Source organism: Labrus bergylta, chromosome 13 (assembly GCF_963930695.1).
Source record: "Labrus bergylta chromosome 13, fLabBer1.1, whole genome shotgun sequence".
Classification (NCBI taxonomy): domain Eukaryota; kingdom Metazoa; phylum Chordata; class Actinopteri; order Labriformes; family Labridae; genus Labrus; species Labrus bergylta.
In genome coordinates this window covers 15,916,459-15,939,778 of record NC_089207.1, presented here as the reverse complement: position 1 = coordinate 15,939,778, position 23,320 = coordinate 15,916,459, and the positions used below count along the sequence as shown (strand labels likewise).

General features: G+C 40.5%; 1 protein-coding gene across 3 annotated transcripts in view; it reads left to right on the top strand.

Annotated features, from left to right (window-relative positions):
• Positions 1–23,320, top strand: part of hdac4 (histone deacetylase 4) — a 130,366-nt gene that overhangs the window by 72,316 nt on the left and 34,730 nt on the right. For all 3 annotated transcript variants that reach the window (XM_065961951.1, XM_065961952.1, XM_020644759.3), the window contains 11 exons: positions 1,694–1,885; positions 2,015–2,160; positions 2,281–2,431; positions 5,045–5,165; positions 6,616–6,734; positions 13,308–13,436; positions 13,771–13,877; positions 14,108–14,227; positions 14,577–14,790; positions 15,480–15,697; positions 21,690–21,962. In XM_065961951.1, coding sequence (XP_065818023.1) covers positions 1,694–1,885; positions 2,015–2,160; positions 2,281–2,431; positions 5,045–5,165; positions 6,616–6,734; positions 13,308–13,436; positions 13,771–13,877; positions 14,108–14,227; positions 14,577–14,790; positions 15,480–15,697; positions 21,690–21,962 — 1,790 coding nt within the window. The remainder of the gene's footprint in view (positions 1–1,693; positions 1,886–2,014; positions 2,161–2,280; positions 2,432–5,044; positions 5,166–6,615; positions 6,735–13,307; positions 13,437–13,770; positions 13,878–14,107; positions 14,228–14,576; positions 14,791–15,479; positions 15,698–21,689; positions 21,963–23,320) is intronic.

The window sequence follows — 23,320 nt, the reverse complement described above, 5'->3', positions numbered from 1 at the left end:
TCGAAACTCAAAATGTAAGCCTGTCAGTATTTGAAAAAAAAAACAAACAAGATGTTTGATCCCAGCATGCAATTTTCCAGTTACATCACTGCCTTCAAGTTGGCAAATATTTAGTTTGCTTTCTTTTTTTCTTCCCGTTTCAGTGTTGTGAAGTTGTGTTCTACTACAGTTTGCGGATAAGCCTCTGTGTTGTTTGCTTGTTTTGGAGAAATAATCTGATTTCACTAATACTCTGGTTTTTGCATGTCAACCATGCTGAGGTCAGGATATTACTTTTCCTGTGTTTGCACTTAGTGTCCATCTTACAGCAGCACTACAGGCCTCTACTTCTCCGGATTATCAGATGAAGCAGAATACATTATACAGAATATATAAGAAGTATTCTTCCATACACCATAATGTATACATATTTGTTGTCTCTTTGATACTTCATGCAAGTGTGCCTCTCCTGCTGAAATGTTTTGACATTTCAGTGCTCATATTTGTTACCTTTCTTGTGTTTCATTGTTGGGTGTAACCATGTGCTTTTGTGCATTGTCTGTAGATTTATTTTTGACCACTGTAGTGTGGATTTTGTCATATTTCGTCATGTTTTTCTCACATTTGGAAATCCATCCTGTCCGACATGAGAGACAACTTGACCGTGGTGTACAGTAGGCTACACTTCAAGCAATACACTATATGCAAAACGTGGTCACTGTTCTTCTATATACAGTCACAGTGAAAGCACACACACACACACACACACACACACACACACACACACACACACACACACACACACACACAGTAAGCCTTTATGCGTGTCAGCAAATCCCTGCTGAAAAACTCATGTTTCAGGGGATTGTTTTTGCTCTCCACTGCCATGTTTCATCATTCTACTCGCGTGTGTACGTGCATGTGTACTTGTGTGTGCTTGCGTGAGTTTATGTGTGCGTGCTTTCCTATCTTGTCATTTGTGTCCAGAAACTGTGTAAAGTACTATGTAGAAGGTATTTCTATAGATGTGTGTAAACAGTACCCTGAAGACATCAGTCAGAAAATGTCACCGTTGATCTCTGATATATATGATCTTCTAAAAATCATACACACATTCATTTTTTTATTTTAAGTGTGTTGCCATTGCCCTTACAGGGTTCAACTATAAAAAAAAAAAAAAAAAAAATCTTGGTGGAATGAATGAGTTCATGATTATTATTATTATCATTTTTTTCATAAAACCCCTAAATGTCTTTTAGCAGGTCTAAGGATCTTCAGCTCAACGCTGGAGTTAGAATTCCAAATTTTCCCATCAAATTTCCCTTTTCAAAACCTTAAGAGAGAACTGTTTGGATCATAGAAACTTGTTATTCATAGAGGCACAGTTTGTACCGTGTTTGACAGAGCAGAAGTTTGCATATTTTTGCTCAAATATTTATTATACAAAATGATTTGCATAATAAATAAGATTTGCATGTTGTGATTGGTCATGGTTTCAGCTGGTGGAGTATGTTTGTGATTCCTTTTGCAGTGAAAGTTTAGCCTGTTATTTGAAACTTCTTACAACATATTTGGTTCTTGAAGTCTCCGCTGTAAATACTTTATTGCTGCACGTCCTAAACGAACTCTTTATGTTTTTGTTTCCTCCTCTCTTCCATTCTATCTCTCCTCTCTCTCTCCCTCTCGCTCCCTTTCTGGCCCTGTCCTCCTCCAGTGGACGTGAGCTCGGCAGCACTGCCCATGCAGGTGCCCCCAACAACCACAGCCATCCTTCCCATGGACCTGCGCGTAGTGGACCACCATCACCACCACCAGCAGCCCCCCTTCGGCCTGGTTCCCCAACCCCATCCTACACCGCCCACCTCCACACCTTGTAATGCGGAGCCAGGCCGCGGGCCAGTCATAAGTAAGTTATCAGATCGTCATGAAATGAAATTATCATGCCTTGGGATTAGAAGCCAGAATCCTTACCATATATAACATAAATGTAAATTTGGGTCACTCTTTATGATAAAGTCATGAAAATGTCGTTCAGACCACCAGCAACAGAAGCTGCAGCAGGAGCTGGTGGTTCTCAAACACAAGCAGCAACTCCAGAGGCAGATACTGATCGCTGAGTTTCAGAGGCAGCATGAACAGCTGTCCAGACAACATGAAGTCCAGCTGAAGGAACATATCCAGGTGAGCTCTCCTCTCCTCTCCTCTCCTCGCCTCTCCTCACTTTCAGCTCCCCCGTACTTAAGAGTAAGCTATTTCTGCACTATTTCAAAAGAATGTATTGCTTCTCTCTCCCTCAACCAGCACCAACAGGATTTACTGGCGCTCAAGCACCAACAGGAGCTGTTGGAGCACCAGAGGAAGATGGAGCAGCAGCATCATGAGCAGGAGCTGGAGAAGCAGCAGCGGGAATTCAAACTGCAACAGCTGAAAAACAAGGACAGGGGACAGGAAAGTAAGTAGACATTGCTACTGTGCATTATTGTCTTTTGAGAAAGTAACCAAACCCTGTAGTACTGGGACGATGATGTGAAGCTGTAGGTAAAAAAAAACTCCATCAAGTGCTTACATTCATTCTTTATTATGTCAATTCTTGGGGTATCATGAAATGCCCCTTTATCACTCAGAGTACTAGAACCTGTCAAGTTTATGTCACGAGAAAAACAGAACATATCGATCTAAAACAATTCAGAATTCTATTGTTAACAAAAATGCAAAAATAGTATAATTCAAACTAGATGATGTAAAAGATAGAAGCTTTAGTTTTCTGTTGGTAAGGGATTGCTGAATGCTCCGGGTACTGTGGTTTTTAATTTCCATCAATTTAAACAAGATTATGCACACAACAATCTCCTAGGCTAATGGTACATATGGGAATCAAATGACATCATCAAGGCTCAGCTTTTTGTGTGTGACCATTGAAAGTGTTATGTGAAATAAAAACCTGACAGGATGTTTGTTTTATAAGGGTTAAAGAATACAATTCAATACCTGGCAATAATGTAATGGCATCATTTTAAATCGCATCTAACAATTTTGTGAGTCAATGAAATCATGGTGATTTACAAAAGCACATTAGTATGCCCGGAGTAATTTTAACTGAATAAAAGTGAGTGATCGTTTATGATCTCTGAACAGGATTGGGTCAGCATTTCAGGGGTTTAGTAGTAGTGACGTAAACTGGCTCTAAGTAAGCTGTCAGGTTTGACCTCATATCGCTTCACCTCACATCCCCGTCAGTGCTGCCAACATCAGTCATACAACTTGTCCCCAACAATCTGCTGAGCCTCATTATATCAGCAGGTGTCAGAGAGACGTGGCCCCCTGCAGACCCTCTGTCACAGCACCAATCGTTGTGACCCATCAGTCAGAACGGCCTGACCTCACACCTCTACCTCAAGGACTTAAAGACTATGAGAGGGGGGGAAAGAGGTTCTATTGGAAAACATGACCCTTTTTCCCAACGACTTCTGGATTCGTGGTGTCATTTTGTTGGAGAAGCAAAATGGCAGCAATGAATTCAACCTTCTCCTACCTCCTAAATATATTTATTTTTTCCTTTTTAAAGGTCCTGTGAGGAGTTTTTAGCTGGTTATGGAACAGACTGAAAATCATAGTGATGCCTCTATATAACCTACTAAAGCAAACCAGACCATGAGCAACAAGATAGATCATTTCAATCAATCAATAAAACTTTATTTATATAGCACCTTTCAGACAAATTAAATTGCAGTTCAAAGTGCTTAACAAGAGTGCAGAAAAGTTATTGAAGAAAAGTAGTTTATAAAATCATTGAGAGACCAATGCACACCAATAAGAATTAAACATACAATATGATAAAATACGACACATAAAAGCAACAAAATATTAAAATAAATACATAAGAGGAAAATATTTAAAATTGTAGTAGGATAAAAAGACAATACAGTAATGTTAAGATTTGAATTGATATAAAACACTATATAAAAGCCAGACTGAATAAATGAGTTTTAAGACTGCGTTTAAAAATCTCGATTTCTGTTTACAAATGTTTCAAGACGTGTAACCATTGCCGTGTCATAGGTGCCAGGCAACTTAAGTTACAGCATATTGCAGAAGCAGCTTTTGTGAAATTATTTCATGGCAAAGATTCACTGTGAGTGATGCATTCGACTGTTAAAAGTAAGTAGAATGAGACTTTTCATCAGAAAACACAACTATCTGTGACGTGGTTTTTCATCACACATTCTATTTAATGTTGTTAATGATGGACACCAATTGGAAATCATGATTTTATGCTAGTAATGTCTCGTTCCTAAAACGTGGTCTGCTGGGCAACATGAGCTTACAGTTTGACGTCCATGGAAAGTCCATTGAGTCGTAAACAGAGGAAGCTTTGTTAAAGCACTGCTATAAATTGCGTGAAAGGCAGTCTCATAAAAAGCCAATTTGCTCCAGTGGCAAAGCAGACATATTGGGATGTCAGCACTTCCAGTTGCAGCATGATTTAGAGAGCACATATTAGCTCGTGTGACTTTCTCATACTGTACTCATCACTTCGTTTCTCATACTTGACACATCACCTGTTAGTCATATTTTTAGAAAAACACACCTGGAATGTTTTGTTTTTTTTCCTCTGCATCTTTAAAACATTTTTTTTTCCCCCTCACACACTGCCACACATCCCCGTCTCTCTCCCTGGATGATCAGTTTGTAGTCACAAAATAAAGGCGGTGATTCAGAAGACACTGGTATGAGAGGAACATTCGCTAAAGATTAGAGTTAAATAGCTCGACTGTTATCTCTGGGGAAATCTAGTGCAACTCTGAGGCAAAATGTGCGCTCTGCCTTTAGGGAAAAGAAAATCATTGTCTAACAAAGAATGAATGGATGACGATATAATCATCAGGTTAGGGCCAATTTGTCAGGTAGTGCAGTAGAGAAACTGAAGCTGTAACATTTTCATGAATACAAGAAAAGAAAGTATTTTTATGTGAAGGGTTTGAAACAGGTGAGCAGTACATGGAATAGTATACAAACATTTTGTTTCTGACCTCCCTGTGTGTCTCTGTGTCTCTGTTTCTGTCAGGTGCAGTCGCCAGCACAGAGGTTAAGATGCGACTGCAGGAGTTTGTCCTGAACAAGAAGAAAGCGCTGGCTCATCGAAATCTAAACCACTGTCTGCCCAGCGACCCACGCTACTGGTATGGGTGAGTGTCACAGCCCACCCCTTCAGAACAACGTACTGCTTGAGATGTGACCGCTTGAACACCAATAAGGGTTTTTCTACCATCTTATATTAAAAAAAGAAAGCACATAAACGTGCATATCCTTTGTGTAGAATTGTGTTTAAATTAAAATATGGTGTATGTGATGTGAAAGAATGAGCCCAATGAGAGGTGGGCTTTCCTGCACTACACGTGCAACTCACTTATTGTTCAACCTTAACTGCTTCAAATTATTAATATCTATTACAAGGTAAAAAAAAGCATGAATTTTTCATGGTACATTTAAGAAAAATAGAACGCATACAGTACATTTACATTTCTATACAATCTTAAAAAAAGCTGCCTTAGAAATAAAGCAGACAACATCCTGCGTTTTGTACCCTAACCTTTAAGTAACCTCAAATGTTTCCATTAATTTGCATAGGGGGACAACTAGAGAGTTTAGAAAGTATTTCTTTTAGATAATTTCTTAACAGTCACATATTAGCTTTTGTTTTTTGTTATATTCATCAACCTTTATGTTGAACTAAAATGTTGTCAAACTTGGAACATGTTATTCTCAAAGGTTAGGTGACACCAAGGTCCCTTTTTACCAGGACTTTAAAAACATGACTAACTATGGTATCTTCAACTCCTGTGCTTTGGTTGTCTCTGTAAGAGTTAAGACGTCAGCCTCTGTGAGAGTCCTCACCAGTTGCCTTTGAGGGAAACTAAAGAGAAAATGTTGAAGGAATGAAGCATTTTCAGTCAATGTTTGTAGTCCTTGATTGACAGCTGGTTGTCTTTGAGGTTTGTGTGTGTGTGTTTGTGTGTGTGATGTGTTTGAAGTGGGCAGAGGAGGAAGAAAAAACAATGGCATCACTCCTGCGCTTTAAATATTTGAAGAGGCTTTAAGCAGCCAAGCATTTCTGCCAAGGCAGGAGATGAAAGAAGAATCCAAACAGAGAGGAAAAAATGTCTCTCTATCAGCGTCATAACCATCACTCTTCCATTAACAAGAAAAAAAAAAAAACCTCTTCTACCTGTTTGCTTTCTCCTCAGATCTTCAATACATCTTTCCCCTCCTTTGGTCTCATTCCTCCATTGATTCTGTGTCTCACAGCTTCTCCATCTCTGTCTGTGCCTTTTTCACCCACGTTTAGGAGGAAACAGACCTCAGCTTCTTTGCTGTCATGATGTATTAAAGACAAGCAGAGGAGGCTGTCAGTTATTGTCTCTCTATCCGAAATCTCTTTCTCCATTCTAGCCACACTGTTGTACATTTTCTCTGTCTTTCAAATATGACCTTGGGATGGTCGATGGAAGTTTTCTTTTGTCTCTAAACCTTTTCTGTCTATTGAATGTATAGGGAAAAAAGCTTGGTTAGCATCGCTGAGCCAAAGCTGATTTGAGATGAATATTTTCAGTAACTATTGATCATTTTTCTTTGTAGAAAAACCCAGCACAGTTCATTGGACCAGAGCTCTCCTCCTCAAACAGCTTTGTCAGCGTACAACCATCCGATGCTGGGCACATACGACTCAAAAGACGACTTTCCTCTTCGGAAAACAGGTAAAAAGATTTTTTGCTGAGGAACTGTTACTTTCTAATGTCCGCGTCCTTCCACCTTTTTTTTTTTAAATAAATCAACCCTTTCATGTCTTGAAGGGAGCCCTAATCTTCCTTTTCCCTGCATTAGCAACTGAAATGGCTTATGGGGTTTCCAAATCTGGCACATGAACCAAGAGTCAGCCACTGGAGGATTAAAAGGAGCCCCTAAAATATATTTAAAAGGAGAAATATCAAAGGTTATTTAAAGCTGTCTTTTTTTTAAACTGTAATTATGCAAATGGTTGCAGATGGATGGAGAGTGGAACCACTCTCAATTAAAAACCAAAAACTCTGAATCAAACTGGAAAGGAACAGTTTCACATTTAGGGAAATATGTGTGTTAGTTAGTCAGTCATACAGTATTTAGAACTGTCACGTCTGTGTGGTAAACATAGCTTCACCATCAGTCTGTTAGCTTAGCTTAGCTTAAAGACCAGAAATAGAAGACAACAGCTAGCATGTTTTTTGTCTTAAATCCTAAAAACAGGAATTTTTGAGCTTCGTAATTACATTTTTGATCTTGTTTTTTAAATCTTTACAAGAACACGATTTCTTCACGCCCCTGAGTCCTCTTAATGCTAACTTTCTACTCACTTTTATACCTTCTGTTTGCTGTTGGAAGGGCTCTCTACTGCTGGTCTTGTGTGTCATTATTTACATACCGAGACATTAAGCATCCAATGAAATGAAACGTCTTTGATTTTATTGACCCATTGAGAGGTGAAAGATTCAAAGTAGACTCTTAAACCAATGGATTAAGAGGATTGGAGCTTGCCTAAACTCCAACATCAGCCATCATTGATGAAATGCGGAATGTGTCTGCTTTAGTGAAATAGCTTTAAATGAGTTTAATGTGAGGCTAGTGTAGAAAGTTAATTTCTCCTGGTTTCGAGGTGTAACAGTCAGTGGTGTTAGCATTGTCTGGAGCCTGAAATTACTTACTTCATTTCACCCTTTTGCATCACTATCATGATTTACATTTGAATAAAAATAAGTTGCCTGTTCTCCTTTAGCCGACTAATTCTCTCAGACCTTAACCAATCCATGCAGTAATAGTCCTTTATAGACGTCATAGATTATGCAGTTGATGCAAACAACCCTCGTCTGCTCTGAGAAGCAACCTAGAAAGCTCAGAAAAATCACAGTTCCTGTCTTTTGGCGGCGTTAGACTGCTGTTTTTCCATCCTTCTGTCCATGTCTAGTCCATCCAAGCTGTGATTGTTCACTTAGTGTCAGCAGCTGCTTTGGCAGTATCGCTGCCTGCTTTCACAGCTGGAGACCGAGCTCTGTGTACTCTGCACTCCTGCCCACCTGCAGTGACCTGGAGGCAGGAACGATTTATCCTGGCAAACAACCTGAGACAACCAGTTTCAACTTTCACAGACACTCAAATGTAATTCAGACATTTCTTGGGGTGCCAGTTGTGCTGAGAAATATTTGCAACATACAGCTTCACATTTCATACTCCCACAAAGTACAACTGGCACTATAGCACGGACAAATCCTCGCACATATTTAAAGAAAATTTCCAATTTCAAGAACAATGGAGTTTGACATTGAGGGCAGAGTTTTTTTCTGCCTGCTATCGAGGGGGAGCCAGAGGAAACACTGATGTGTGCACACAAAAGGCAAGCCTGCTGAGGAGCTCTTGTGTCAACAGTGAGCAGGCAGAGATCAAATCAGACTGTCAGACAGGGAGATGAACTGTTCTCAGAGGGAAGTGAGTGACAGTAGTCACCTCAGTTGTGTGTGGCTCTGACGACTGGAGGGCGTCATACTGACGTTTTTTGCCTGTGATGACCCATTTCAGTAATGTATGCGTGTAAATTATAGATGTGCCTAAATAATTCTTTTTCTGTCTACCCAGGCCAAGCTCACAGTTTATAAGAACAGGGGCTCATTGTCCACGTCTGAGAAACTCTGTGATAATGACTCTTAGAACACAGAGGGTCACTTTGAATGCTGCGGCAGGAAGTCTGTCAGGCCTTCATGACAGACGCAGACTTGTCATGCTGACCCCTCTTTCAATAACTAGCACATACACATACTTTGTCATTCTACACTGTGCACTGAACATTGAAATCCTGCAGGATTTCCACATACAGCATAGCACTTCTTTGTTCTTGCATTACATTTTAGCACTCCTATTCAGCTCAGAGGACAGTGTCTGAGATTATAGATTAATGTCTCTTTCAAAGACACTAGAACATATTGGTATATATATATATATATATATGATGTGTATATTGAATGTTCATATCTCCATAATGATGATATTGCCATTCACAGCACAGCTGTATTGAATACTTCAGTTTGTTCCAATTCTAAATCACCTGTGTGAGGAAAGCTTAAAGTCAATTAATGGGGAAATGATAGTCAGTACATCGAAATGATTTTATTCTTCATCTTGTGAGGGGGTCATTGCAAAAAATGCAAACAACTGTCTTAAAAAGTCACAATCCAAGGCACTGTTATGACCAGCTCGTCTAGGCTATAACAGACAATGGATGTCCACACAGTAAACTTGCATTCAAAGTATATTTTATTTCATACAAAACCAAAAAGACCATGGCAGAAGTTTGTCAGTCTTGGCTGTCCAGAGGGAGAGAGAGGGAGCAAGAAAGCTGTGGCAGCCTGGCTTATATGCCTTTCCACTATAGGATTTTTGTAGAATCTTAATTTTACATAGAAAAATATGTTTGCATCCTACTCAGGTGTATTGATGGTCATCACGATTTTACTAACATATTTATTTATTTATTTATATTTGGAAAAGGGCTATTAGGAAATATATATACTTGAAAACACCATGCTTGATCAATAACCTTGCAGAAAAGAGAGTGACAAATTAATCAAAAGGATTTGTTTTATTTGCACTCACATCTGAATATGTTAATGAGACAGGTCTGTCTCTTCTTCTGTGTTACTTACCTTCTCCTTCTCTGCAGCGTGTCCTTCCAACTTGCCGCTCTAATGTACTGTCATATATGATATTTCTGGGAAGCTCCCCTGATGAGTTTCAGAAAACTACTCTGTCCATTTCCGTAAATCTTCCCCCCCCCCGTCTTTGCGCTTACTCAGAAGAACGGCCCGGCATCCCCCAGCAGAGAGCTCAGGACTCCCATCAGACAAAACAGATGAGCAACTGATCAATATGTTTTGTATCAGAGAGCCAGTTTCCTCTTGCACCACCTATTGAAAGATTAAGCCCCACTTATAGAGACGTTTAATATGATATTGATATATCAGAACATGGGTGAGGACATTTCTACGGTTCTAGTGGCTTCTTTGAAGTGTGTGCGAGGATCACGACAAGTTGATTCAGGAGTCCTGTTGGGGGTTTTCACTTCCTCGCCTCAAAAGCCTTTCCAGCCACTCGGGGTTTATGTGGAAATATCTTTTTTAATGTTGCTTTTATGATGACAGGACTGTGGCCTGTAAAGACCCAGGTAATTTTCTTCCTCTGCAATGAATTAAGCTCAGAATCGATCACAAAGTCTGAATAAAAGTGATTTTTTCTTTTTTGTGCCATGCGGAAGGAGGACATTGATGTTTGGTTTAACAAGACAGAATGTTCAATAATTAAACAAAATACAGAGAAAAGCTCAACAGTGAAGGAGAGAGGCACTAATGTTGGAGTTGAGGGAGAGAGAGAGCGGAGGGGATGGTTGGAGGTGAAGCAGGGAGAGAGGGTTTCAGTAAAATGCCAGCCTCAGCAGTTAAACCAGTCTGGGCCCTCTGCAGTGAGTGTGTTCGCACGTGTGCACACTGGTGTGCTTTTGCCCAGTCGGCATTAACACCCTTCAAAGTCACTGCGTCCGGAGGTGAACACCCCCGTGGCGGCCTGTGCCCACAAACACACCCTCCTACTCCAGCCGCCTCCTCTGTCTCCTTTCCTCTCCTCCTCGCCTCGATGTAACCTTCCGTTCATCCTTCCATCGCGCTTCTCTCTCACTTCTCCTTTGATCTGTTGATCTGTCCATTTCGTAATGACTCAGGATGCAGCAAAACAACCTTGACCACCCCCTCCTTCATTCCACCATTGTGTGCCTTGTCTCTCCTCCACATGCAGCCCATCAGATTAGTCCAAAGGCTGCAGCCCACTCTCAATACATCATCACAGTGGAGCCAAAAAGTGTTTCCTGTGACACCTCGGAAATGTTTTGAAAGCTTAACAAAACATGCATGGCAGGAAATCTGTCTTTTCAAACTTGACGATAGCTATTTTAACATCATTGACCATTATTGAAGTGTTTTGTTAAACAAAAACAAAAAAAAACATGGTGGTATTTAATCTAATTTCAGCCAGTTCTCAGTTCTTAGCTTTGTTAACTGTTCTTAACACAAACAAAATGATTGGTTTACCTTAAGGAGGATTAAGGCACAATCAATCAGGTGTTTTTACACACGCACAAAACTCCTGAAAATATCCCAAAATTGTTCATATTTTTCACACCAACTCCAGCCAGAATTATTGTTGCCAGCCTGAAAGTGAAATTTTATGTTCAACCTCTTTTGCTATTTCCGCCATTTCTTTGTCGCCTTTTTACGTCTTGTCCTGCTTCCTGAGAGGCAAACTGAATACTTGTGTGCACTTTCTTTAAACCTTATCAGCATTTCCAACATTCATGTGATGTCTTTGACTTAAATAACCCTAAAGAGAGAGACAGTGAAGTCTTTGATTTAATGATAGCTTTATGTCACTGATTGCCTCAAAAGATCTACTATAATTCCCAGTTCAATGGACTAAAATAGAACTTGAATGGCTTTTGTTCCTTCTCAAAAAGGCCTTCATTGTCTTCCTGTCTTCTCATATTCAGCTAATGCATTTCTTATCCTGACCCATCCATCCCATCTTCTTAACATAGTCTTTGAAACAGTGCCCTCCATTTAGAGGAAGCTCCTTTTTAAATAATTGAGTTTTCATAAGATCAGCAGCATATTTCCCTTATTATTATTATTTTTGAAATAGCATTGAAAGTACTCAGACATTATAGATAGATAGATGACCAGAAGGTATGTACAGTATAGTTCCTCCTTGATGCTTTCTGAAGTACACTATATCTTTGTGTATCTTTATCACCTTGATTTGCAGTCAAGGCTAAAGGAAGCAAGGGCCTGTGGCTTTGTAATGACATTAAAGAAATCTTTTTTATGTGTTCTTTATTTAAGTTTATAGTGTCGCATACAAGATTAAAAGATCAAGTATTTCCATTTTTTCCTCCAAATTACACAAAACAAGTTAAAAAAGGAGCCTCAAAAGAAACAAGATATAACCTATAAACCAATTAAAATCCACCTGTGAAGGCTTGATAATCAGCTCAGTGAACATTTATAGTTCAGCCATCTTCCTGTCACAATATCCATATAAGTGGGACATATAAGAAGACAGCAGACTAGCTATATGAATAGTAACCACCTTGTTTTCTCATTCAGAAGGTAAAACAAAAAAGGAAATGTCAGGTTGCCATTTCTTATGAATATGTTCATTATATTCTATGTGTATTCTCATTTTATGAATACATCTTCTAACAATAAATCTATTCAGTACACAAAGTGGAATTAGTTAATGAGGCTTATGAAGCTAGCGTTGGTCTGTTTTATAAAAGGTCGTGGAATGAGCAAAGGGTCAACCATTGGTCAACCATCCAGCTTCAAATAATTGAACGGAAGGAAGCCAGTGGAGGAGAGAATAAAGCTGCCTGTGTCTGGCAGTGAGACACTGAAGCGTGATTGGCCAGAGAAGGTCAGGTCCTATCCCTGACCTGATGAGATTCCTAGAACACATTGAATGCTCGCCTCTTCTCCTCCCTGCACTGTCGAGAGCTTATACAGCTCTGCGTCAAATCCATTAAGGGGGCATGTGTTTAGAGCCCTACGATGAGAAACAAGACAAACATATATCCATTTCAAATGCACATGACAGCAGCTGGCTTTTTTATTGTAAATGAAAGTGTCTGATAATAAACAGTGTTCATTAGCAGAGCATGGTGGAGGCAGCATCATTAAGCACAAGGTCAAGAAAGCTGCCAGTTGGCCGCTTCAGCATTCACTGCAGCGCTTCCCACTGTCACACAGTGATGGCAAACCTCAGCTCCCTGATCTGTCAGCCAACACATACAGTGTAGCCTATAGGGACAAGCTCATTAGCCCCACTACATGTCCGTGAACAAGCTCCCACTTGTGCGGCTCAGCAATCTACTATAATGCTAAGTACCAGAGTGACAGATCAGATAGAATCTGTAATTTTCAAATGAATGGGGCTAATTTGGAGTATAACACATACACATTTTTAGAAAGGGTGGCCCAGTTGGAAAATCACATGTATTAACCCTGCCATATGTTTTGCTATATCTGCTACATATTTGTCAAATGGGTTCAGATAAGCTCCATTTGAAGTAAAAAAAAACAAAAAAAGGCTGACAACCGTTTTTGTTTTTTAACTTTCAATGCTGTTTAGCTCATGTGTGAAACTTCATCAACTTTCTAGTTAATCTTCCATCTTTTCCCTGTTTCTCTCTTCTGCCTCTTCAGCCTCTGAGCCCAACTTGAAGCTTCGTTCCCGCCTAAAGCAAAAGGTGACAGAGCGCCGCAGCAGCCCTCTGCTCCGAAGAAAAGACAGTCCCATCACTACTGCCAAGAAGCGTTCCTTAGACGTGGCTGGTGAGCACCCTTGTCTCTGGATTTCTTGTGGTTTGATATATCTGTTGTTCACAATATTTTAAATACTAAAGAATTAATTTAGTCCAGCTACATTATTTTTGGTTTCTAAAATATTTAAGTCAAATAACTACATAAATGCTATCATCATCGACTTAAGGAAGGGTTTGAATGCAAAACAGAGTCACATCCATTTACTGCTGTGTTCCTAAACTGTAGAAGGATTATAACGAAACAAGGACAAGGCTTACAGAGTTATATTTCATTTCAGAAGGTTGATTGACCCGGGACACTGTGTTCTAATTAAAATCTTATTTCTGTGTTGTGCGTGTTATAGAGTCAGCATGCAACAGTGCTCCGGGCTCAGGTCCCAGCTCCCCAAACAACAGCTCCACTAACATCCCCAGTGAGAATGGAATCACCATCTCCAGCAGCCCAGGAGAGGTAACCAGCATTGCAGCTAGTGTCAGCATGTGTATGGCTGGTGTACCATTGCATGTGTGTATTAGGCAGATTACCAGGGGACCTCAGAAGGACATTGGCAATGTCTCTCTACTGTATTTTAATTGAAAGGCTCAACCTCTGTCATGTATTTTTGTGTGTGTCACTGTTTTTACTTTGTGTCTGAACTCAGCGGGTATTTACTGTAATACTGTTCTGGTTCGTGATTTCAGGCGTCGCTGCTTCACAGGTTGGCTGCAAGGGAAGGCTCCCTCAGCCATCTCTCGCTCTACACCTCCCCTTCTCTGCCCAACATCACCCTGGGACTGCCAGCCACAGGCCCTGCTAGCACTGTGAGTACACTCAATAGATTTTATTCTAATTTGTATGGCATAGCATCAATAATCACAGCAAAAAATGTTCTGTATGAGAAACACTAAATGTTCCCTTGAATCTTTTAAAGTAGTGAAATTCTAAAGACATACGCTATCAGTATTTTTACTGATTGGTTTGTTTACTGCAGACTTTTATGTACTGCAATTTCAGAGTTTTTAAGAGCCAGGTATAAAACAAACAAAAAAAAGTTGTGAATCCTTTTGACATGTCATTTTTCTCTGTGTTTCGGTCTCGCTCCATCTCGCTTTCATTCTGTTTCATTTCGTCTCTTTCTTTGTGTCTTAATATCTCGTTCTCTTCTCCTAGTTGGTCTCAGGGCACCAAGATGGCGAGGGTCGCCTGCAGTTGCCTGCATTACAGCAGGGCATTTCTCTGACTGCTCCGTTCCTGCCCACTGCCCACCTGCCACCTTACTTGACAACGACAGCTCTGGATAGGGAGGGGGCAGGAGGGGGCACGGCTGGTCACAACCCACTTCTCCAACACATGGTGCTGCTGGAGCAGGGCCACAATGCAATGGGTCAGTATGCACTGCAACATTTATTTTCTGTACAGGCGGCTGTAGCTTAGTCGTCTCTCGACCGGAAGGTCGGGGGTTTGATCCCCAGCTCCTGCAGCCACATGTCCAAGACACTTAAACCAAAGTTGCTCCAGTCGGTAGCATGTGTGGTTGGCTATTACTGATGGACACTTTACATAGCAGCCTTTGTCATGAGTGTGTGAATGTAAGTTCTCAGAGTATTAGAAAAGTGCTTTACAAGCTCAAGTCCATTTACCATTTACTTACCGCTGTTATTAGCTGGTGTCTGATTAAATGCTTGTGGACATGCGGATCACAAAAACAATTTCATGCCATTTTATTATCGAGTACTTTGTGTTTTTGCTCTCAGCGGGACCATTGGAAATCCACATTTCCCTAATTTGACATAATGAATGCATGTTCATAAATTAACCTTGGTAAGATGGCAGTGTAATTTAGCTTGAATGGCTTACTGTGTAAAAGTGCTAAAAAAGCATCTGCAAAACTTTTGAAATCTGTAGGTTTTTGAAGAACCTTGTTGTGATGAAGACGCATTTGTTGATATGATTTAGGTGGTGAAGAGTACCAAAAGGTGAAAGTTTGCATTGGCCTCCTTGTTTCAAAACTAAAGAATCAATGCCTAACTTATTTAAAATTGCTCCCCTTTGTACTCTCTGCTTTTACCATAGTTGGCCTGGGTGGCCTTCCGATACCGTCACCTGCTGTCTCCAAACTTGTGCGGGGCCACCGTCCCCTGGGAAGAACCCAGTCAGCCCCCCTGCCCCAGCAGCAGTGTGGGCAAGCCCAGGCCCTGCAGCAGCTGGTGGTTCAGCAGCAGCACCAGCAGTTCCTGGAGAAACACAAACAACAGTTCCAACAGCAGCAACAGCAACACATCATCAACAAGGTAGCTCAAAGTGTGTGTGTGTGTGTGTGTGTGTGTGTGTGTGTGTGTGTGTGTTGGAGCCATAAGTACAGGTGTGTTTGTGTGCATGTGACAAGAATAGGATCTAATCATCATCATTTAGTGAGCTAGAGGAGCTGACTTTACTGTATGCATGCATGCAAATGTATTCAGCAGCGTGTGTGTGTGTGTGTGTGTGTGTGTGTGTGTGTAGGAGTATTTGTCCATCGACACGACACTGATTTGCTTAATGTCTGTGAATCCTGTCTTTGCACCAAAAGCTGGATGAATCAGCCTGCAATCAGCAAGTCTTCTAGCAAGTCTTTCTTGTGTGTGTTCCCTACTTCTCTCGGTCACCCTGGCAACTGTGCTCAAGAGGAAGCTGCCTCCATATATGGCCACACAGGAAATGTGACTCACTGCATCGTTACGAGTGTGTGTGAAAGTGTGTGTGCGTGCGCGTGTACAAGGTGATGAGGGGATTTGCAGCATTATAAGGTCATTGCAGAGAGGGAGATGGTTGTTTGTGTTGTCTGTGTGTTGTTCATCCCTGTATGTGTGTGTCGTTGAAATTCCTGTTGGATTTAGCTCCATTACTTTGTGCTGTCGGGTTGTAAGTGACTGCTTGTTCTTTGACACTTCAGGCTGTTGTGACTTCAACTGATTAAGTCAAGCTTTGGTGTAATACCAGGTTATTAAAGTGTTACATTCATTTGTGTTAAGGGTCTTAAGCAGGCTGCTCAATGTCACAATAATGTGTTTGCATTGTGAATTGAAATAAGAATCTGTGCTGTAACCAAAACTATTAGTATTTTTATATTCTAATATTTAAGAAAGGAAGCTTACTTCAGTACTTTTCATTGCTTTAGTTTTTGGATGCACATAAAACAAACATCCTGTATCTTAAGTGAAAATGCAGTAAACCCTGTTAACCGTTAAGGAATACCTCCAATTATTGTGTGCATGATATGGCCTCTTTTTTTTTAAATTCAATGTGTATGTAAAACAGGAATCCTCATTCAATTCAGTGTACCATAATCATACTGTAGACCACTCATGATGAATCCATGTTAATTCATTATTTTCTGGCGGACATTCTACTTGGATATCAGCCACTTAATACATAAATGCTCGACGCAAATCTGGAGAAATGAAATGCAGAGATTCCACAAATGTAATATTGGCTTATAAATTACAAGTAATGTTTGCCTGCTGCCTGCTTGAATTGTATTCCTCTTCAATTTAGAAAATCATCCAATAAAATCTGGGCACAGAGAAGAGTGGCTTACAGACAGTGACAGCAAGGCCAATATTTCACGGGCAAAAGACGTGTTCACAGATAACAAGGGGCAAAACTTTGGCACTTCCCTCAAACAATTAGTAATAAAATATCAACTGGAATGCATCAGAGGTTGCTAAAATAAAAGACTGGATCATCCTCATTTAAACATTACACTTAAAATATGCAAGGTTCACAAGTTGCATCACGACTCTGAATCGAAGGTGTTGTTTAATATTGTTATAAATCATTGAGGATATCTGCTGTGTGGCATATAGTGGCATCAATGGGAAGCCCTTTGTCTTTACATAAATGAACCAGGTTTGAGTCTGTCGACCAGCTGAGGACTCTCTCTCTCTGTTAGTATGGTTTCCTCCTGCTCCTGCTTTGATTCCTCTCAGAATGCCTATAGGTGGGAATACTTTTTTTTTCCCTACACAATGAGTTTACAAGGCTCTTCCTCTGCCTGTGCCCTATTTTTTGTTTAATACTTTTGTAACTACTTTAAGTTGCATTTAAAGCTTTTACGTTGATGCGTCAGTTCGTGTCATTATCCCCACGTCTCCCTTTTTTAATTAAAGGCAGCAATCCTGCTTTTAACAATTTGTAAATGTTCACTTAACATCACTAAAAAAGCTGTAGCTGTGAAGAGACAGAACGGATTGTGGTTGTTGCACATTTCTGTCGAGCTTCAAAAGGTCATTTGGATTCAATGAGCAGCATCATTAAACAGTGCTGTAACTTGTCTTTTAATATAGGAGTATCACTCTCAATATACCTGCTTTATATTCCACCCAGAATACCCAAAGAACTCATTTAAGAGATCATTTTGGCAGTGTAATCTTGTACTATGCAGTTTGAGAGCACTAATCCAGCACTTTTGTGTTCCTGTGTTAAAGCACAAAAATGTGATTACTCAAGTATAAGCTGGCATGGTTGTGTTGCATCATAGCAGCACAGATGATGCACAGCCAAAGTATTTGCACCGTAACTTGCCAATCTCCAATTAATGCAGCTATTTGTGGCGTGCACTTACAGTAAAAAGAGCAACAGCTGCTAAACGGGTTCTGACAGTCGCCCAAATGCAGCTGTCTCAAATACATGTCAGTTTATCCTCCCCTGTAGCGAAATCCAATTGACTTTCTTTGACATGTATTGTGTGTCTTTCTAAAATTATTATTCTGCTCCTCAGTCATGAAGGATGATTTACATAAGTCCAATTTCTTACATACAATAACTGTGATTAAATTACATGTCCATGTTGCTTTGATTTAACTCTTTAATTCTTTTTTGAACAACAAAGCATGATGGGAAATGAGGAAGTAACAACCAGAAATATGTTTGATTGCTGAAAAAAGTCAGGTTCTCAGGAGGAAAACATTGAAAGTTCATTTTCTATTTAACATGAGGCAATGCATTTTTCTTTTCTAGATGAATTTTTGAGCGTTTTGTGCCTTTATTGGAGATATAGGACAGTGGATAGAGTTAGAAATTAGGGAGAGACTTGCGGGAAAGGAGCCTCAGGTCAGATTTGAACCGGGGCTGCCCGCTTGAAGGACTACAGCCTCCATAAATGGGGCGTGCGCACTAACCACTGCGCCACCAGAACCCCTGAATTCCAGTTTTTTAATGGCAACATCAGTAAAATCAGAGTTGCACTTAAATGACATAAAATGTTAAGACTTCAAAACTTAGATTCCCTGAAGGAATTTGAGTATTTGGTGAAAGGTTTTGAGCCCAGGATCTCTGTGTGTAAATGTTTTATCTTAAACAATAATGTTACTTTTACCGACAGTATGTGGTTTTTACTGATTATTGTTGTAAGTATTTGTTTTTGCAATTCTTGCCCAGGTATAAGAGTCAGTCCTATTTTAAAACTCCTGTGAGGTTTTTTGGGTGTGTTTTTGCACCCCCTGTGGAGTAAATGAGTATGTCTTAACTCTTTATTGTTATCTAACAACAATCTCATCCTGCTTCCTTTTACCAGTAAAACAGTGATGCACTCACTGTGAAAAATGTAAACAAATGCTGTTTCTGCCTGCCAACTACCTCGCAGCTCCAGTTAAAGGTATTCAAAATAACTTCATAGAAATAATCAATACTCCAGTGTTTCCCCTAGGTTTACAGCATTGGATGGGGGGGGAACACACGGACACGCGGACACAAACACCTGAAGGAATCTTGGTGTTCATGCGTTACTTTTAATGACAGCTGTCCATTTCTATCGGAAAGATATCCTTAAATGACTTCTTTCCCCGATTTCTGACTCTATCCACTATCCTATCTCTACAATAAAGGCCCAAAAATAAATCTTAAAAAAAAACAAAAAACATTTTTTTTACTTGACCGTCAAGGGTGGCGGGGGTGGGCCGTTGGGGGGGGCGGGCCGCCCCCCTAATATAATGGTAGGGGAAACACTGTACTCTCACTGATGTTCTTGTTTGCTTTTGTAGCTCATCAAGGACATCGGTATCACTTCCAGTCTGTTTACTAACCAGCGAAATAAACTCCTCACAGGAGCTTTAATAAAGGTAAATACGGATAAGTAAAAAAAAAAAAACCACAAACCAATCTTTACAAATGTACCCGTGGTGTTTTCTTTTAATTTATTCACCAAAGGACATCCATCACTTTGTCATAAATGAATCATCCACATCCCTTCTTTCCTGGTTGACATTTGCATATTCTTAGATAAGTCGGCACTATAAAGGGGCCTTCCTGCTACCTTACACGTTGGCTTCAACAGTTGGAAATGTTGGCAGCAAAGAAAGGAATGACAGAATCTTGAAACAGTTCCAAGCGTAGCTCCACTATTAGTTACCTGAGACAGCTTAGACAATAAGGTCATACACGTCCTTATTTTTGTTAAAGGGAGTACAAAGTAAAGACAAATAGTGACGAGAGTCAATTATTGTCAAGTGTATATGTATACTATCACCCTCTCGTCTCCACCTCCTGCTCTCTGTCTCTCAACTGATTCAACAGGCTTATGTAGCGTGTGTGTGTCCCCCCTCCCCCCCCCCCCCTTCCTCATGGTTCATATCCCAGCAACTATTTCCTCTGTTAAAGAGGAGGGCTGGAAGGAGGGAGAAAAGGAGAGAAACAACACAAGAGAAAGGAAGAGTGAGAGTCAGTGCAGCAGGAGTGGATGAATGTTTTGAGTTTGTTTGGAGAAGAGGGACAGGGATGAGGCAAGAGCTCGTCTCTGACGTCAATGGACTGTTCCCTGGGCAATTTGCCAGCCGTGTGTGTGTGTGTGTGTGTGTGTGTGTGTGTGTGTGTGTGTGTGTGTGTGTGTGTGTGTGTGTGTGTGTGTGTGTGTGTGTGTGTGTGTGTGTGTGTGTGTGTGTGTGTGTGTGTGTGTGTGTGTGTGTGTGTGTGTGTGTGTTCCGTACACAAACAGTGGTCCACTCCAATCGTGACCTACACATCAAGGTTGAGGTCTTTGACGACAGGGACAGCTGCCACAACAAGATTCCCACAATCGCCCCTCTGCAATTCTTCCTCTCTTTCTCTCTCAGGTCTTTTTAAATGGTTTTCTCCCCTTGTTCATGCCCGGGCCAAAAAAAAAAAAAAAAATTGCCTGCCTTTATTTAAAAGATAGTTACTGGGATTCAATGACAAGTATCTTAAATAAACAAATACGCTATTAGAGTTCAGATTACAGGTTCAGTTTATCTCTGTGTGTACAAAAGGTACAGGTGCATGGCTAATGTTAGCTTTCGTTTGCTTAAACTTTGGCTCTTCTACATTGTGCTGAGCAGATCAGTCAGCTGTTTTTGGACTCAATCAGATATGCACCAGACTACCACTTGTTTATGTTGAGCCCGTTTTCTAAAACATTTTTGTCCCTGATGTTCGCCTCGATCCTCTCTCCGTCTTCTCAACCCCCTTTTCTCATGTTGTTCAAACAAATGTTTCCCTTTTTGTCCTGATGGATTCTGACTCCTTGTTTTATGACTTTTTCCAAAACGTATCTAATGTATATAATCATAATAACCTGAATGCAAAAATTAGGTGCAGCTACCCTACCTTGATGTTTTCCCTTCAATACCTTGACTCATCCCATCCTACTATGCAGAGATTGACTGGAATGTGTTGCCTCAATGTTTACCTGTCAGCTTTCTACCCTTGAAGCCTTTTTTTCCACCCGGTACAGCAAGTGCCTTCTGTTCAAGTAAAGTGAAGTTTAAGCCCAAAACACAGATTTCTTTCCAGTAGTGTTGGACCTCAACCACACAAAAGTGCCAGAGTTTCACAATTCTAACCACGTACCAAGTGATGACCTGAATGTGTTTTTAATTAGGAAGCACTCATTGTTATGTTTAAAATATTAAGTCAGTGGATGATAGTTGGTTTCATGTGTAGGTGTCGCCTTTACGTAAAGTGCTGTTTGACCTCTTGGCTTTCCCACCCAATGACAGTACCTTGCTTTTAGCCAATCACAGTGCAGTAGGGATGGAATAGATGATACTGTTTCGGGAAAAACTTCATTTGCTCATGTTATTGATTAAGGTTGTTGTGGTTGTATGCAGACTCATGTGATGGCTGCAGACAAAACTCTGGGCTGTAATATCTCATTACCTTATTGTTATTTTTCCCCCTGGTTGATACAGTCCTACGGTTCATTTTAAGCATGCACAGTACCAGAATCAGTAAAAAATGGGAGCAATTCTCTGTAGACCATTTCCCCTGAACTTCCCTATTCCCTCCTAGATTATGTCCAAGCCTGGTGATCAGGTCTCAGTCGCATCCTCCGGCCCCTCAGGACCCGCCCGGCAGCACCAGAGTCACCCTGAGGAGACAGAAGAGGAACTCAGGGAGCACCAGGGGCTCTCCACCTCGCCTTCGTCGTCGTCCTCTACGTCCGTGCCTGAGACTGGTCCTCTGCGGGGGCTGGTCATCAAGCAGGAGCCCCCAGACCCCCAAGAGCATGAAGACAGGGAGCAGAGGGAGAGACAGGCTGAGCAGGACTTCCTGTTCAGACAGGTAAGCAGGCGGTCTTAGTAAGATATGAATGATGGTTATACTTGGAGATAAAATCAAGGAACAGGAACAGCCGTATCAAGATAAAGGTTAGGAGGACAACTCCAGATTTACTGGGCATGAAATTGGAGTCAGTTAAAATGCAGAATCCACACAATCAATCTGCTTTTCAGAGAAAAATAATGCAAAGATAAAAAGATTAAAGTGATTTGCTTGAAAGTATCCATTGGATACAATTCCCATTTCTTCATCATTATTTCATCATCTAAATGCTATTGGGTTCATAGTGGCTACAACAAGACACTATGGAGGAGCCAGTGAATGATCACCTCATAGTTCTGTCGAATCTTTTCAAATGAAAAAGGATGAGAAATATCCGACAGCAGTGACAGATGGAGCTTGTAGTGAGTGACTGTAATACTACACTCCACATTCGATCTGCCTTTCTTCCAGACTTATCTGTGCAGCCCACTCTCCAGAATAACATAAAGATGTATTTACATGTTTTCCTTGAGTCACGCAAAAGGTATAAACACACGTTACACATGTTCTACTAAAGCAGAGTGGTGAGTTTTCTATGAATGGCTTGGGGCATGTGTTCCTCCTCCACACTACTACCTAGCACAACTCCATATGGACCATCACATCCTCCTGCTTTTAAAAAAAATCACTGTACACCCACACAAAAACCCTCTGTTGCACACTCAGTACCCAGTTATGCAACTAGTCCATGGACACATAAAACCTACATTCTGTATCTGCATATTGCTCGCACTCGTTCTGTGGCCACAAACACACACTCATACAAAAAAACAGTAAAGAGTCAGGACACCATGTCCTCATCTGTCAAGCCCATCCCTTCTGTCCGCTCAGCCAAATTCAATCAGGCGCTCCTCTCACTGTCGCCATGGTGCCCGTAGTGTAAGCAGACACGCCCATCGGAATTGAACAGGATTTCTCTGTTAAACTCGGAAAGATGACCCTTAATCTTTTTACTCAAGTACTTAAAGATGAAAGGGTGAAGTTTCTAATTGCCTGTGGAAGATACTTTCAATTAAAATAATGAATCACACTTAAAAAAATGATTTTTCTCTTAACTTGCTATATGAAATCATTTCGATAGATTTTTATTTGTCAGGTGTTTTAGGCTTCTCCTTTAAAACAGAAAAGAGTAATCATCTTGTGAAGTCACGCAGTAGTTTTAAATTAATAGCATCCATTATCCTTGTCAAAAGACAGCTTATGTTTTAGTTTTCTCAATGGAAGACTTGCAAAAAAATTCACCTCTAAGTTAGTAATCTGTCATATGAATATCAGACAGATCCCCTTACCTTACTGCTTTAATTATCTACAGTTGTCAT